Below are 16,904 nucleotides of genomic sequence, written 5' to 3' on the forward strand. Positions count from 1 at the left end.
ACCAGTGTTATATATCAGCACATGATCAGTGTAATAATTACCAGTGTTATATATCAGCACATGATCAGTGTAATAATTACCTGTGTTATATATCAGTACATGATCAGTGTAATAATTACCAGTGTTATATATCAGTACATGATCAGTGTAATAATTACCTGTGTTATATATCAGTACATGATCAGTGTAATAATTACCTGTGTTATATATCAGTACATGATCAGTGTAATAATTACCTGTGTTATATATCAGTACATGATCAGTGTAATAATTACCTGTGTTATATATCAGCACATGATCAGTGTAATAATTACCAGTGTTATATATCAGCACATGATCAGTGTAATAATTACCGGTGTTATATATCAGTACATGATCAGTGTAATAATTACCTGTGTTATATATCAGTACATGATCAGTGTAATAATTACCAGTGTTATATATCAGTACATGATCAGTGTAATAATTACCTGTGTTATATATCAGCACATGATCAGTGTAATAATTACCTGTGTTATATATCAGCACATGATCAGTGTAATAATTACCTGTGTTATATATCAGCACATGATCAGTGTAATAATTACCTGTGTTATATATCAGTACATGATCAGTGTAATAATTACCAGTGTTATATATCAGTACATGATCAGTGTAATAATTACCTGTGTTATATATCAGCACATGATCAGTGTAATAATTACCAGTGTTATATATCAGCACATGATCAGTGTAATAATTACCAGTGTTATATATCAGTACATGATCAGTGTAATAATTACCTGTGTTATATATCAGCACATGATCAGTGTAATAATTACCAGTGTTATATATCAGCACATGATCAGTGTAATAATTACCAGTGTTATATATCAGCACATGATCAGTGTAATAATTACCAGTGTTATATATCAGTACATGATCAGTGTAATAATTACCAGTGTTATATATCAGTACATGATCAGTGTAATAATTACCAGTGTTATATATCAGCACATGATCAGTGTAATAATTACCTGTGTTATATATCAGCACATGATCAGTGTAATAATTACCTGTGTTATATATCAGCACATGATCAGTGTAATAATTACCAGTGTTATATATCAGCACATGATCAGTGTAATAATTACCAGTGTTATATATCAGCACATGATCAGTGTAATAATTACCTGTGTTATATATCAGCACATGATCAGTGTAATAATTACCAGTGTTATATATCAGCACATGATCAGTGTAATAATTACCAGTGTTATATATCAGCACATGATCAGTGTAATAATTACCTGTGTTATATATCAGCACATGATCAGTGTAATAATTACCAGTGTTATATATCAGCACATGATCAGTGTAATAATTACCTGTTATATATCAGCACATGATCAGTGTAATAATTACCTGTGTTATATATCAGCACATGATCAGTGTAATAATTACCAGTGTTATATATCAGCACATGATCAGTGTAATAATTACCTGTGTTATATATCAGCACATGATCAGTGTAATAATTACCAGTGTTATATATCAGTACATGATCAGTGTAATAATTACCTGTTATATATCAGTACATGATCAGTGTAATAATTACCAGTGTTATATATCAGTACATGATCAGTGTAATAATTACCTGTTATATATCAGTACATGATCAGTGTAATAATTACCTGTGTTATATATCAGTACATGATCAGTGTAATAATTACCTGTGTTATATATCAGTACATGATCAGTGTAATAATTACCAGTGTTATATATCAGCACATGATCAGTGTAATAATTACCTGTGTTATATATCAGTACATGATCAGTGTAATAATTACCTGTGTTATATATCAGCACATGATCAGTGTAATAATTACCAGTGTTATATATCAGCACATGATCAGTGTAATCATTACCAGTGTTATATATCAGTACATGATCAGTGTAATAATTACCTGTGTTATATATCAGCACATGATCAGTGTAATAATTACCAGTGTTATATATCAGTACATGATCAGTGTAATAATTACCAGTGTTATATATCAGCACATGATCAGTGTAATAATTACCAGTGTTATATATCAGTACATGATCAGTGTAATAATTACCTGTGTTATATATCAGCACATGATCAGTGTAATAATTACCAGTGTTATATATCAGTACATGATCAGTGTAATAATTACCTGTGTTATATATCAGTACATGATCAGTGTAATAATTACCTGTGTTATATATCAGCACATGATCAGTGTAATAATTACCAGTGTTATATATCAGTACATGATCAGTGTAATAATTACCAGTGTTATATATCAGCACATGATCAGTGTAATAATTACCTGTGTTATATATCAGCACATGATCAGTGTAATAATTACCAGTGTTATATATCAGCACATGATCAGTGTAATAATTACCAGTGTTATATATCAGCACATGATCAGTGTAATAATTACCTGTGTTATATATCAGCACATGATCAGTGTAATAATTACCAGTGTTATATATCAGTACATGATCAGTGTAATAATTACCTGTGTTATATATCAGTACATGATCAGTGTAATAATTACCTGTGTTATATATCAGTACATGATCAGTGTAATAATTACCTGTGTTATATATCAGTACATGATCAGTGTAATAATTACCAGTGTTATATATCAGCACATGATCAGTGTAATAATTACCTGTTATATATCAGCACATGATCAGTGTAATAATTACCAGTGTTATATATCAGCACATGATCAGTGTAATAATTACCAGTGTTATATATCAGCACATGATCAGTGTAATAATTACCAGTGTTATATATCAGCACATGATCAGTGTAATAATTACCTGTGTTATATATCAGTACATGATCAGTGTAATAATTACCTGTTATATATCAGCACATGATCAGTGTAATAATTACCAGTGTTATATATCAGCACATGATCAGTGTAATAATTACCAGTGTTATATATCAGCACATGATCAGTGTAATAATTACCAGTGTTATATATCAGTACATGATCAGTGTAATAATTACCTGTGTTATATATCAGCACATGATCAGTGTAATAATTACCTGTGTTATATATCAGCACATGATCAGTGTAATAATTACCAGTGTTATATATCAGCACATGATCAGTGTAATAATTACCAGTGTTATATATCAGTACATGATCAGTGTAATAATTACCTGTGTTATATATCAGCACATGATCAGTGTAATAATTACCAGTGTTATATATCAGTACATGATCAGTGTAATAATTACCTGTGTTATATATCAGTACATGATCAGTGTAATAATTACCAGTGTTATATATCAGCACATGATCAGTGTAATAATTACCAGTGTTATATATCAGCACATGATCAGTGTAATAATTACCAGTGTTATATATCAGCACATGATCAGTGTAATAATTACCAGTGTTATATATCAGTACATGATCAGTGTAATAATTACCTGTGTTATATATCAGCACATGATCAGTGTAATAATTACCTGTGTTATATATCAGCACATGATCAGTGTAATAATTACCTGTGTTATATATCAGCACATGATCAGTGTAATAATTACCAGTGTTATATATCAGCACATGATCAGTGTAATAATTACCAGTGTTATATATCAGTACATGATCAGTGTAATAATTACCTGTGTTATATATCAGCACATGATCAGTGTAATAATTACCAGTGTTATATATCAGCACATGATCAGTGTAATAATTACCAGTGTTATATATCAGCACATGATCAGTGTAATAATTACCTGTGTTATATATCAGCACATGATCAGTGTAATAATTACCTGTATTGCAGTAGTGCATGAGCTCGTGTATCTGGGCCAGTCTCCGGGTGTTGATCTCGGGGGGCAGGTGGTGAATATGTAGGTGCTGCACTACTGGAAGCTTTTCTAGCATTATTTCTTCTAGTTTAATTGGATTAATTGTCTTAGAAACCTGACAGAAAACAAAAGTAGAAGTTCATTTTTCTTTCATTTGTTTTATATACGTTCATTATCCTGGTCACTATAGATGTCCAGTCCAGTACTCCAGTCACTATAGATGTCCAGTACTGTACTCCGGTCACTATAGATGTCCAGTCCTGTACCCCGGTCACTATAGATGTCCAGTCCTGTTCTCCGGTCACTATAGATGTCCAGTCCTGTACCCCGGTCACTATAGATGTCCAGTCCTGTACCCCGGTCACTATAGATGTCCAGTCCTGTACTCCGGTCACTATAGATGTCCAGTCCTGTACCCCGGTCACTATATATGTCCAGTCCTGTACCCCGGTCACTATAGATGTCCAGTCCTGTACCCCGGTCACTATAGATGTCCAGTCCTGTACCCCGGTCACTATAGATGTCCAGTACTGTACCCCGGTCACTATAGATGTCCACTACTGTACTCCGGTCACTATAGATGTACAGTCGGGCACCGCGGTCACAATATATGTCCAGTCCGGTACTCCGGTCACTATAGATGTCCAGTACTGTACCCCGGTCACAATATATTTCCAGTCCGGTACTCCGGTCACTATAGATGTCCAGTCCTGTACCCCGGTCACTATAGATGTCCAGTCCTGTACCCCGGTCACTATAGATGTCCAGTCCTGTACCCCGGTCACTATAGATGTCCAGTCCTGTACCCCGGTCACTATAGATGTCCAGTCCTGTACCCCGGTCACTATAGTTGTCCAGTACTGTACCCCGGTCACTATAGATGTCCAGTACTGTACTCCGGTCACTATAGATGTACAGTCGGGCACCGCGGTCACAATATATGTCCAGTCCGGTACTCCGGTCACTATAGATGTCCAGTCCTGTACCCCTGTCACTATAGATGTGCAGTCCTGTACCCCGGTCACTATAGATGTCCAGTCCTGTACCCCGGTCACTATAGATGTCCAGTCCTGTTCTACGGTCACTATAGATGTCCAGTCCTGTACCCCGGTCACTATAGATGTCCAGTACTGCATCGTACCTGCACCTGGTGACTTCTCTCCCTGATCTTGTCGTGGAATCTGAGCAGACGAGGTCCCCGGGTTTCGGTGATCTTCTCTTTTTTGTCATTCACTAGGAAGATGTTATACAGGTTCTGTGGTGTATAAATTAAAAATAATGTGAATTCCCCCATTCTGAGCAGATTGGGGTGGGGGCCCGTACGACAGTGTTAATATTGGGCACTGTTATATTTGGCACTATGAGGCCCCACTACAAAGCCACAAACTATATATACTGTAGCACAATTACTGGGTACTCAATGACAATGTTTTTGGGTTATACATGGTGGTATTATTTAATCATACACTATAAAGCACGACAATTTGAGCATTGTACGGCACTGTTATTATTGAGCATTGTATGGCACTGTTATTATTGAGCATTGTACGGCACTGTTATTATTGAGCATTGTATGGCACTGTTATTATTGAGCATTGTATGGCACTGTTATTATTGAGCATTGTATGGCACTGTTATTATTGAGCATTGTATGGCACTGTTATTATTGAGCATTGTATGGCACTGTTATTATTGAGCATTGTATGGCACTGTTATTATTGAGCACTGTATGGCACTGTTATTATTGAGCACTGTATGGCACTGTTATTATTGAGCATTGTATGGCACTGTTATTATTGAGCATTGTATGGCACTGTTATTATTGAGCATTGTATGGCACTGTTATTATTGAGCACTGTATGGCACTGTTATTATTGAGCATTGTATGGCACTGTTATTATTGAGCATTGTATGGCACTGTTATTATTGAGCACTGTATGGCACTGTTATTATTGAGCATTGTATGGCACTGTTATTATTGAGCATTGTATGGCACTGTTATTATTGAGCATTGTACGGCACTGTTATTATTGAGCATTGTACGGCACTGTTATTATTGAGCATTGTATGGCACTGTTATTATTGAGCATTGTATGGCACTGTTATTATTGAGCATTGTACGGCACTGTTATTATTGAGCATTGTATGGCACTGTTATTATTGAGCATTGTATGGCACTGTTATTATTGAGCATTGTATGGCACTGTTATTATTGAGCACTGTACGGCACTGTTATTATTGAGCATTGTACGGCACTGTTATTATTGAGCACTGTATGGCACTGTTATTATTGAGCATTGTATGGCACTGTTATTATTGAGCACTGTATGGCACTGTTATTATTGAGCACTGTATGGCACTGTTATTATTGAGCACTGTATGGCACTGTTATTATTGAGCATTGTATGGCACTGTTATTATTGAGCATTGTATGGCACTGTTATTATTGAGCATTGTACGGCACTGTTATTATTGAGCATTGTACGGCACTGTTATTATTGAGCATTGTACGGCACTGTTATTATTGAGCATTGTACGGCACTGTTATTATTGAGCATTGTATGGCACTGTTATTATTGAGCATTGTATGGCACTGTTATTATTGAGCATTGTATGGCACTGTTATTATTGAGCATTGTACGGCACTGTTATTATTGAGCATTGTACGGCACTGTTATTATTGAGCATTGTATGGCACTGTTATTATTGAGCATTGTACGGCACTGTTATTATTGAGCATTGTATGGCACTGTTATTATTGAGCACTGTATGGCACTGTTATTATTGAGCATTGTATGGCACTGTTATTATTGAGCATTGTATGGCACTGTTATTATTGAGCATTGTACGGCACTGTTATTATTGAGCATTGTACGGCACTGTTATTATTGAGCATTGTACGGCACTGTTATTATTGAGCATTGTACGGCACTGTTGTTATTGAGCATTGTACGGCACTGTTATTATTGAGCACTGTATGGCACTGTTATTATTGAGCATTGTATGGCACTGTTATTATTGAGCATTGTACGGCACTGTTATTATTGAGCATTGTACGGCACTGTTATTATTGAGCATTGTATGGCACTGTTATTATTGAGCATTGTATGGCACTGTTATTATTGAGCACTGTATGGCACTGTTATTATTGAGCATTGTACGGCACTGTTATTATTGAGCACTGTATGGCACTGTTATTATTGAGCATTGTACGGCACTGTTATTATTGAGCACTGTATGGCACTGTTATTATTGAGCATTGTATGGCACTGTTATTATTGAGCATTGTACGGCACTGTTATTATTGAGCACTGTACGGCACTGTTATTATTCAGCATTGTATGGCACTGTTATTATTCAGCATTGTATGGCACTGTTATTATTGAGCACTGTATGGCACTGTTATTATTGAGCACTGTACGGCACTGTTATTATTGAGCATTGTATGGCACTGTTATTATTGAGCATTGTATGGCACTGTTATTATTGAGCATTGTATGGCACTGTTATTATTGAGCACTGTACGGCACTGTTATTATTGAGCATTGTATGGCACTGTTATTATTGAGCACTGTATGGCACTGTTATTATTGAGCATTGTATGGCACTGTTATTATTGAGCACTGTATGGCACTGTTATTATTGAGCACTGTATGGCACTGTTATTATTGAGCATTGTACGTCACTGTTATTATTGAGCATTGTATGGCACTGTTATTATTGAGCATTGTATGGCACTGTTATTATTGAGCATTGTACGGCACTGTTATTATTGAGCATTGTATGGCACTGTTATTATTGAGCATTGTATGGCACTGTTATTATTGAGCATTGTATGGCACTGTTATTATTGAGCATTGTATGGCACTGTTATTATTGAGCACTGTACGGCACTGTTATTATTGAGCATTGTACGGCACTGTTATTATTGAGCATTGTATGGCACTGTTATTATTGAGCATTGTACGGCACTGTTATTATTGAGCATTGTATGGCACTGTTATTATTGAGCATTGTATGGCACTGTTATTATTGAGCATTGTACGGCACTGTTATTATTGAGCACTGTATGGCACTGTTATTATTGAGCATTGTATGGCACTGTTATTATTGAGCATTGTATGGCACTGTTATTATTGAGCATTGTATGGCACTGTTATTATTGAGCATTGTATGGCACTGTTATTATTGAGCATTGTACGGCACTGTTATTATTGAGCATTGTATGGCACTGTTATTATTGAGCATTGTATGGCACTGTTATTATTGAGCACTGTATGGCACTGTTATTATTGAGCATTGTATGGCACTGTTATTATTGAGCACTGTATGGCACTGTTATTATTGAGCATTGTATGGCACTGTTATTATTGAGCATTGTACGGCACTGTTATTATTTAGCATTGTATGGCACTGTTATTATTGAGCATTGTATGGCACTGTTATTATTGAGCACTGTATGGCACTGTTATTATTGAGCATTGTATGGCACTGTTATTATTGAGCATTGTACGGCACTGTTGTTATTGAGCATTGTACGGCACTGTTATTATTGAGCATTGTACGGCACTGTTATTATTGAGCATTGTATGGCACTGTTATTATTGAGCATTGTATGGCACTGTTATTATTGAGCATTGTATGGCACTGTTATTATTGAGCATTGTACGGCACTGTTATTATTGAGCATTGTACGGCACTGTTATTATTGAGCATTGTATGGCACTGTTATTATTGAGCATTGTACGGCACTGTTATTATTGAGCATTGTATGGCACTGTTATTATTGAGCACTGTATGGCACTGTTATTATTGAGCATTGTATGGCACTGTTATTATTGAGCACTGTATGGCACTGTTATTATTGAGCATTGTATGGCACTGTTATTATTGAGCATTGTACGGCACTGTTATTATTGAGCATTGTATGGCACTGTTATTATTGAGCATTGTATGGCACTGTTATTATTGAGCATTGTATGGCACTGTTATTATTGAGCACTGTATGGCACTGTTATTATTGAGCACTGTATGGCACTGTTATTATTGAGCATTGTACGGCACTGTTATTATTGAGCATTGTATGGCACTGTTATTATTGAGCATTGTATGGCACTGTTATTATTGAGCACTGTTTTTACATCATATTCTATATATCACAATTATTGGAGAATATTATTGGGCACTGAATGCTGGTATTATTTAGTCATACACAATATAGCACTATTACTTGGACACTGATAATTTTGGATGGTATTATTTAGCCGTACACTATAAAGAACTATTCGAGCACTGTATGGCACTATTATGCAGCCTTGTACAGTGGTATTACATACCTGGCAGTGTATGGTATATTTGGGTACTGAATAATAGTACTATTTATCCATAAACTGTAAGCACTTTACTGTATGGTCCCATTATTTCACCAGTGTTATTATTTGGTACTGTATTATTGAGTCACACACTATATAGCGCTGTTAATTAGGAACTGTATGGCAATGGTATTATTAGGCACTCCATCGCATTATCATTTCGGCACTGTATGGATTATTTCGTCATTCTATGGATTGTTTCGGCACTCTTTGGATTATTTCGGCACTGTATGGATTATTTCGGCACTGTATGGATTATTTCGGCACTGTATGGATTATATCAGCACTGTATGGATTATTTTGGCACTGTACGGTTGTTAGTATGGTATGAGGTACACAGCACGATCCTCTCAGTCCTGTCTCTAATGATCATTTTCCTGATCTTACTGTCATTTACAAAGGGAGCGCCAGGTCCGCGCCGACCAGATCCCCCCGCAGTTACCTTCTTCTCTTTCTCCGAGAGGGACAGTGAATCCAGGACTGATACAAAGTGCTCAGCAATGGAGGGGTCCAGGCCGTCTGCTCGGGGGTCCGGCATCATCTCACTTGGAGGTATTAGACCTTTTTCAGTTGCAACAACCTATCACAGATGTAAAACTTAGTCACAATGAATTTCTTTACGTAGACGTTGATTGTCTGGCCCGACGAGCGAACAGTCTAACCCTATCACTACATAAAGACTTTGGTGGTGTAATCTGGGCCAGTCGTGCAATACAAATTAGATTTATGTGGCATAACTGGCATTAACGCCACATCACACCGCCAAAGTTACCCTATACTGGACATCAGATATCTACACACCCTCCACCTACCGGACACCAGATATCTACACACCCTCCACCTACCGGACACCAGATATCTACACACCATCCACCTACCGGACATCAGATATCTACACACCCTCCACCTACCGGACATCAGATATCTACACACCCTCTACCTACCGGACATCAGATATCTACACACCCTCCACCTACCGGACATCGGATATCTACACACCCTCCACCTACCGGACATCAGATACCTACACACCCTCCACCTACCGGACACCAGATATCTACACACCCTCCACCTACCGGACATCAGATATCTACACACCCTCCACATACCGGACATCAGATACCTACACACCCTCCACCTACCGGACATCAGATATCTACACACCCTCCACCTACCGGACATCAGATATCTACACACCCTCCACCTACCGGACATCAGATATCTACACACCCTCCACCTACCGGACATCAGATATCTACACACCCTCCACCTACCGGACATCAGATATCTACACACCCTCCACCTACCGGACATCAGATATCTACACACCCTCCACCTACCGGACATCAGATATCTACACACCCTCCACCTACCGGACATCAGATATCTACACACCCTCCACCTACCGGACACCAGATATCTACACACCCTCCACCTACCGGACATCGGATATCTACACACCCTCCACCTACCGGACATCAGATACCTACACACCCTCCACCTACCGGACACCAGATATCTACACACCCTCCACCTACCGGACATCAGATATCTACACACCCTCCACATACCGGACATCAGATACCTACACACCCTCCACCTACCGGACATCAGATATCTACACACCCTCCACCTACCGGACATCAGATATCTACACACCCTCCACCTACCGGACATCAGATATCTACACACCCTCCACCTACCGGACATCAGATATCTACACACCCTCCACCTACCGGACATCAGATATCTACACACCCTCCACCTACCGGACATCAGATATCTACACACCCTCCACCTACCGGACATCAGATATCTACACACCCTCCACCTACCGGACATCAGATATCTACACACCCTCCACCTACCGGACATCAGATATCTACACACCCTCCACCTACCGGACATCAGATATCTACACACCATCCACCTACCGGAGATCAGATATCTACACACCCTCCACCTACCGGACATCAGATATCTACACACCCTCCACCTACCGGACATCAGATATCTACACACCCTCCACCTACCGGACATCAGATATCTACACACCCTCCACCTACCGGACATCAGATATCTACACACCCTCCACCTACATCAGATATCTACACACCCTCCACCTACCGGACATCAGATATCTACACACCCTTCACTTACCGGACACCAGATATCTACACACCCTCCACCTACCGGACATCAGATATCTACACACCCTCCACCTACCGGACATCAGATATCTACACACCCTCCACCTACCGGACATCAGATATCTACACACCCTCCACTTACCGGACACCAGATATCTACACACCCTCCACCTACCGGACATCAGATATCTACACACCCTCAACCTACCGGACATCAGACATCTACACACCCTCCACCTACCGGACATCAGACATCTACACACCCTCCACCTACCGGACATCAGACATCTACACACCCTCCACCTACTGGACATCAGATATCTACACACCCTCCACTTACCGGACACCAGACATCTACACACCCTCCACCTACCGGACACCAGATATCTACACACCCTCCACCTACCGGACATCAGATATCTACACACCCTCCACCTACCGGACACCAGATATCTACACACCCTCCACCTACCGGACATCAGATATCTACACACCCTCCACCTACCGGACATCAGACATCTACACACCCTCCACCTACCGGACATCAGATATCTACACACCCTCCACCTACATCAGATATCTACACACCCTCCACCTACCAGACACCAGATATCTACACACCCTCCACCTACCAGACATCAGACATCTACACACCCTCCACCTACCGGACATCAGATATCTACACACCCTCCACCTACCGGACACCAGATATCTACAAACCCTCCACCTACATCAGATATCTACACACCCTCCACCTACCGGACATCAAATATCTACACACCCTCCACCTACCGGAGATCAGATATCTACACACCCTCCACCTACCGGACATCAGATATCTACACACCCTCCACCTACCGGACATCAGATACCTACACACCCTCCACCTACATCAGATATCTACACACCCTCCACCTACCGGACACCAGATATCTACACACCCTCCACCTACATCAGATATCTACACACCCTCCACCTACCGGACATCAAATATCTACACACCCTCCACCTACCGGAGATCAGATATCTACACACCCTCCACCTACCGGACATCAGATATCTACACACCCTCCACCTACCGGACACCAGATATCTACACACCCTCCACCTACATCAGATATCTACACACCCTCCACCTACCGGACATCAGATATCTACACACCCTCCACCTACCGGACATCAGATATCTACACACCATCCACCTACCGGACATCAGATATCTACACACCCTCCACCTACCGGACATCAGATATCTACACACCCTCCACCTACCGGACACCAGATATCTACACACCCTCCACCTACCGGACATCAGATATCTACACACCCTCCACCTACCTGACATCAGATACCTACACACCCTCCACCTACCGGACATCAGATATCTACACACCCTCCACCTACCGGACATCAGATATCTACACACCCTCCACCTACCGGACACCAGATATCTACACACCCTCCACCTACATCAGATATCTACACACCCTCCACCTACCGGACATCAGATATCTACACACCCTCCACCTACCGGACATCAGATATCTACACACCCTCCACCTACCGGACATCAGACATCTACACACCCTCCACCTACCGGACATCAGATATCTACACACCATCCACCTACCGGACATTAGATATCTACACACCCTCCACCTACCGGACATCAGATATCTACACACCCTCTACCTACCGGACACCAGATATCTACACACCCTCCACCTACCGGACACCAGATATCTACACACCCTCCACCTACCAGACATCAGATATCTACACACCATCCACCTACCGGACATCAGACATCTACACACCCTCCACCTACCGGACACCAGATATCTACACACCCTCCACCTACATCAGATATCTACACACCCTCCACCTACCGGACATCAAATATCTACACACCCTCCACCTACCGGAGATCAGATATCTACACACCCTCCACCTACCAGACACCAGATATCTACACACCCTCCACCTACCGGACATCAGACATCTACACACCCTCCACCTACCGGACACCAGATATCTACACACCCTCCACCTACATCAGATATCTACACACCCTCCACCTACCGGACATCAAATATCTACACACCCTCCACCTACCGGAGATCAGATATCTACACACCCTCCACCTACCGGACATCAGATATCTACACACCCTCCACCTACCGGACATCAGATATCTACACACCCTCCACCTACATCAGATATCTACACACCCTCCACCTACCAGACACCAGATATCTACACACCCTCCACCTACCAGACATCAGACATCTACACACCCTCCACCTACCGGACATCAGATATCTACACACCCTCCACCTACCGGACACCAGATATCTACAAACCCTCCACCTACATCAGATATCTACACACCCTCCACCTACCGGACATCAAATATCTACACACCCTCCACCTACCGGAGATCAGATATCTACACACCCTCCACCTACCGGACATCAGATATCTACACACCCTCCACCTACCGGACATCAGATATCTACACACCCTCCACCTACATCAGATATCTACACACCCTCCACCTACCGGACACCAGATATCTACACACCCTCCACCTACATCAGATATCTACACACCCTCCACCTACCGGACATCAAATATCTACACACCCTCCACCTACCGGAGATCAGATATCTACACACCCTCCACCTACCGGACATCAGATATCTACACACCCTCCACCTACCGGACACCAGATATCTACACACCCTCCACCTACATCAGATATCTACACACCCTCCACCTACCGGACATCAGATATCTACACACCCTCCACCTACCGGACATCAGATATCTACACACCATCCACCTACCGGACATCAGATATCTACACACCCTCCACCTACCGGACATCAGATATCTACACACCCTCCACCTACCGGACACCAGATATCTACACACCCTCCACCTACCGGACATCAGATATCTACACACCCTCCACCTACCTGACATCAGATACCTACACACCCTCCACCTACCGGACATCAGATATCTACACACCCTCCACCTACCGGACATCAGATATCTACACACCCTCCACCTACCGGACACCAGATATCTACACACCCTCCACCTACATCAGATATCTACACACCCTCCACCTACCGGACATCAGATATCTACACACCCTCCACCTACCGGACATCAGATATCTACACACCCTCCACCTACCGGACATCAGACATCTACACACCCTCCACCTACCGGACATCAGATATCTACACACCATCCACCTACCGGACATTAGATATCTACACACCCTCCACCTACCGGACATCAGATATCTACACACCCTCTACCTACCGGACACCAGATATCTACACACCCTCCACCTACCGGACACCAGATATCTACACACCCTCCACCTACCAGACATCAGATATCTACACACCATCCACCTACCGGACATCAGACATCTACACACCCTCCACCTACCGGACACCAGATATCTACACACCCTCCACCTACATCAGATATCTACACACCCTCCACCTACCGGACATCAAATATCTACACACCCTCCACCTACCGGAGATCAGATATCTACACACCCTCCACCTACCAGACACCAGATATCTACACACCCTCCACCTACCGGACATCAGACATCTACACACCCTCCACCTACCGGACACCAGATATCTACACACCCTCCACCTACATCAGATATCTACACACCCTCCACCTACCGGACATCAAATATCTACACACCCTCCACCTACCGGAGATCAGATATCTACACACCCTCCACCTACCGGACATCAGATATCTACACACCCTCCACCTACCGGACATCAGATATCTACACACCCTCCACCTACATCAGATATCTACACACCCTCCACCTACCGGACACCAGATATCTACACACCCTCCACCTACATCAGATATCTACACACCCTCCACCTACCGGACATCAAATATCTACACACCCTCCACCTACCGGAGATCAGATATCTACACACCCTCCACCTACCGGACATCAGATATCTACACACCTTCCACCTACCGGACATCAGATACCTACACACCCTCCACCTACCGGACATCAGATATCTACACACCCTCCACCTACCGGACATCAGATATCTACACACCCTCCACCTACCGGACATCAGATATCTACACACCCTCCACCTACCGGACACCAGATATCTACACACCCTCCACCTACCGGACATCAGATATCTACACACCCTCCACCTACATCAGATATCTACACACCCTCCACCTACCGGACATCAAATATCTACACACCCTCCACCTACCGGAGATCAGATATCTACACACCCTCCACCTACCGGACATCAGATATCTACACACCCTCCACCTACCGGACATCAGATATCTACACACCCTCCACCTACCGGACATCAGACATCTACACACCCTCCACCTACCGGACATCAGATATCTACACACCCTCCACCTACCGGACATCAGATATCTACACACCCTCCACCTACCGGACATCAGATATCTACACACCCTCCACCTACCGGACATCAGATATCTACACACCCTCCACCTACCGGACATCAGATATCTACACACCATCCACCTACCGGACATCAGATATCTACACACCCTCCACCTACCGGACATCAGATATCTACACACCCTCCACCTACCGGACATCAGATATCTACACACCCTCCACCTACCGGACATCAGATATCTACACACCCTCCACCTACCGGACATCAGATATCTACACACCCTCCACCTACCGGACATCAGATATCTACACACCCTCCACCTACCAGACATCAGACATCTACACACCCTCCACCTACCGGACATCAGATATCTACACACCCTCCACCTACCGGACATCAGATATCTACACACCCTCCACCTACCGGACATCAGATATCTACACACCCTCCACCTACCGGACATCAGATATCTACAGACCCTCCACCTACCGGACATCAGATATCTACACACCCTCCACCTACCGGACATCAGATATCTACACACCCTCCACCTACCGGACATCAGATATCTACACACCCTCCACCTACCGGACATCAGATATCTACACACCATCCACCTACCGGACATCAGATATCTACACACCCTCCACCTACCGGACATCAGATATCTACACACCCTCCACCTACCGGACATCAGATATCTACACACCCTCCACCTACATCAGATATCTACACACCCTCCACCTACCGGACACCAGATATCTACACACCCTCCACCCTCGGTTATAATGTATAATGCTGCTCAGAGATGGAGCTGCAAGAATTCCTCATCGTCTAATAGAAAACATTTACACTGGGAAGGATCTATGCAGCGTGATGGCTCTCCTTGTGGGGGTACCTGCTCCAGCATGCAGTGCAGTATGACGGGTACTGACAGCAGGTCCTCAGGGACGTCACTCAGCAGCTCACTGTAGAACCGGGTGTCCACGTCCAGCGGGGGTGGAGGCTCGATCTGCTCTGTGGAGATATAGACACAAATATAATAATATGAGGGGTC

General features: G+C 42.3%; 1 protein-coding gene across 1 annotated transcript in view; it reads right to left on the minus strand.

Annotated features, from left to right (window-relative positions):
• SPAG17 (sperm associated antigen 17) overlaps positions 1-16,904 on the minus strand; it is a 158,949-nt gene that overhangs the window by 91,067 nt on the left and 50,978 nt on the right. The window contains exons 8-11 of the mRNA XM_075849108.1: positions 16,746-16,864; positions 9,665-9,802; positions 4,992-5,105; positions 3,815-3,965 (exon numbers count right to left, since the gene is read on the minus strand). Of these exons, the coding sequence (XP_075705223.1) occupies positions 3,815-3,965; positions 4,992-5,105; positions 9,665-9,802; positions 16,746-16,864 (522 nt within the window). The remainder of the gene's footprint in view (positions 1-3,814; positions 3,966-4,991; positions 5,106-9,664; positions 9,803-16,745; positions 16,865-16,904) is intronic.

Source organism: Rhinoderma darwinii, unplaced genomic scaffold, assembly GCF_050947455.1.
Source record: "Rhinoderma darwinii isolate aRhiDar2 unplaced genomic scaffold, aRhiDar2.hap1 Scaffold_684, whole genome shotgun sequence".
Lineage (NCBI taxonomy): Eukaryota > Metazoa > Chordata > Amphibia > Anura > Rhinodermatidae > Rhinoderma > Rhinoderma darwinii.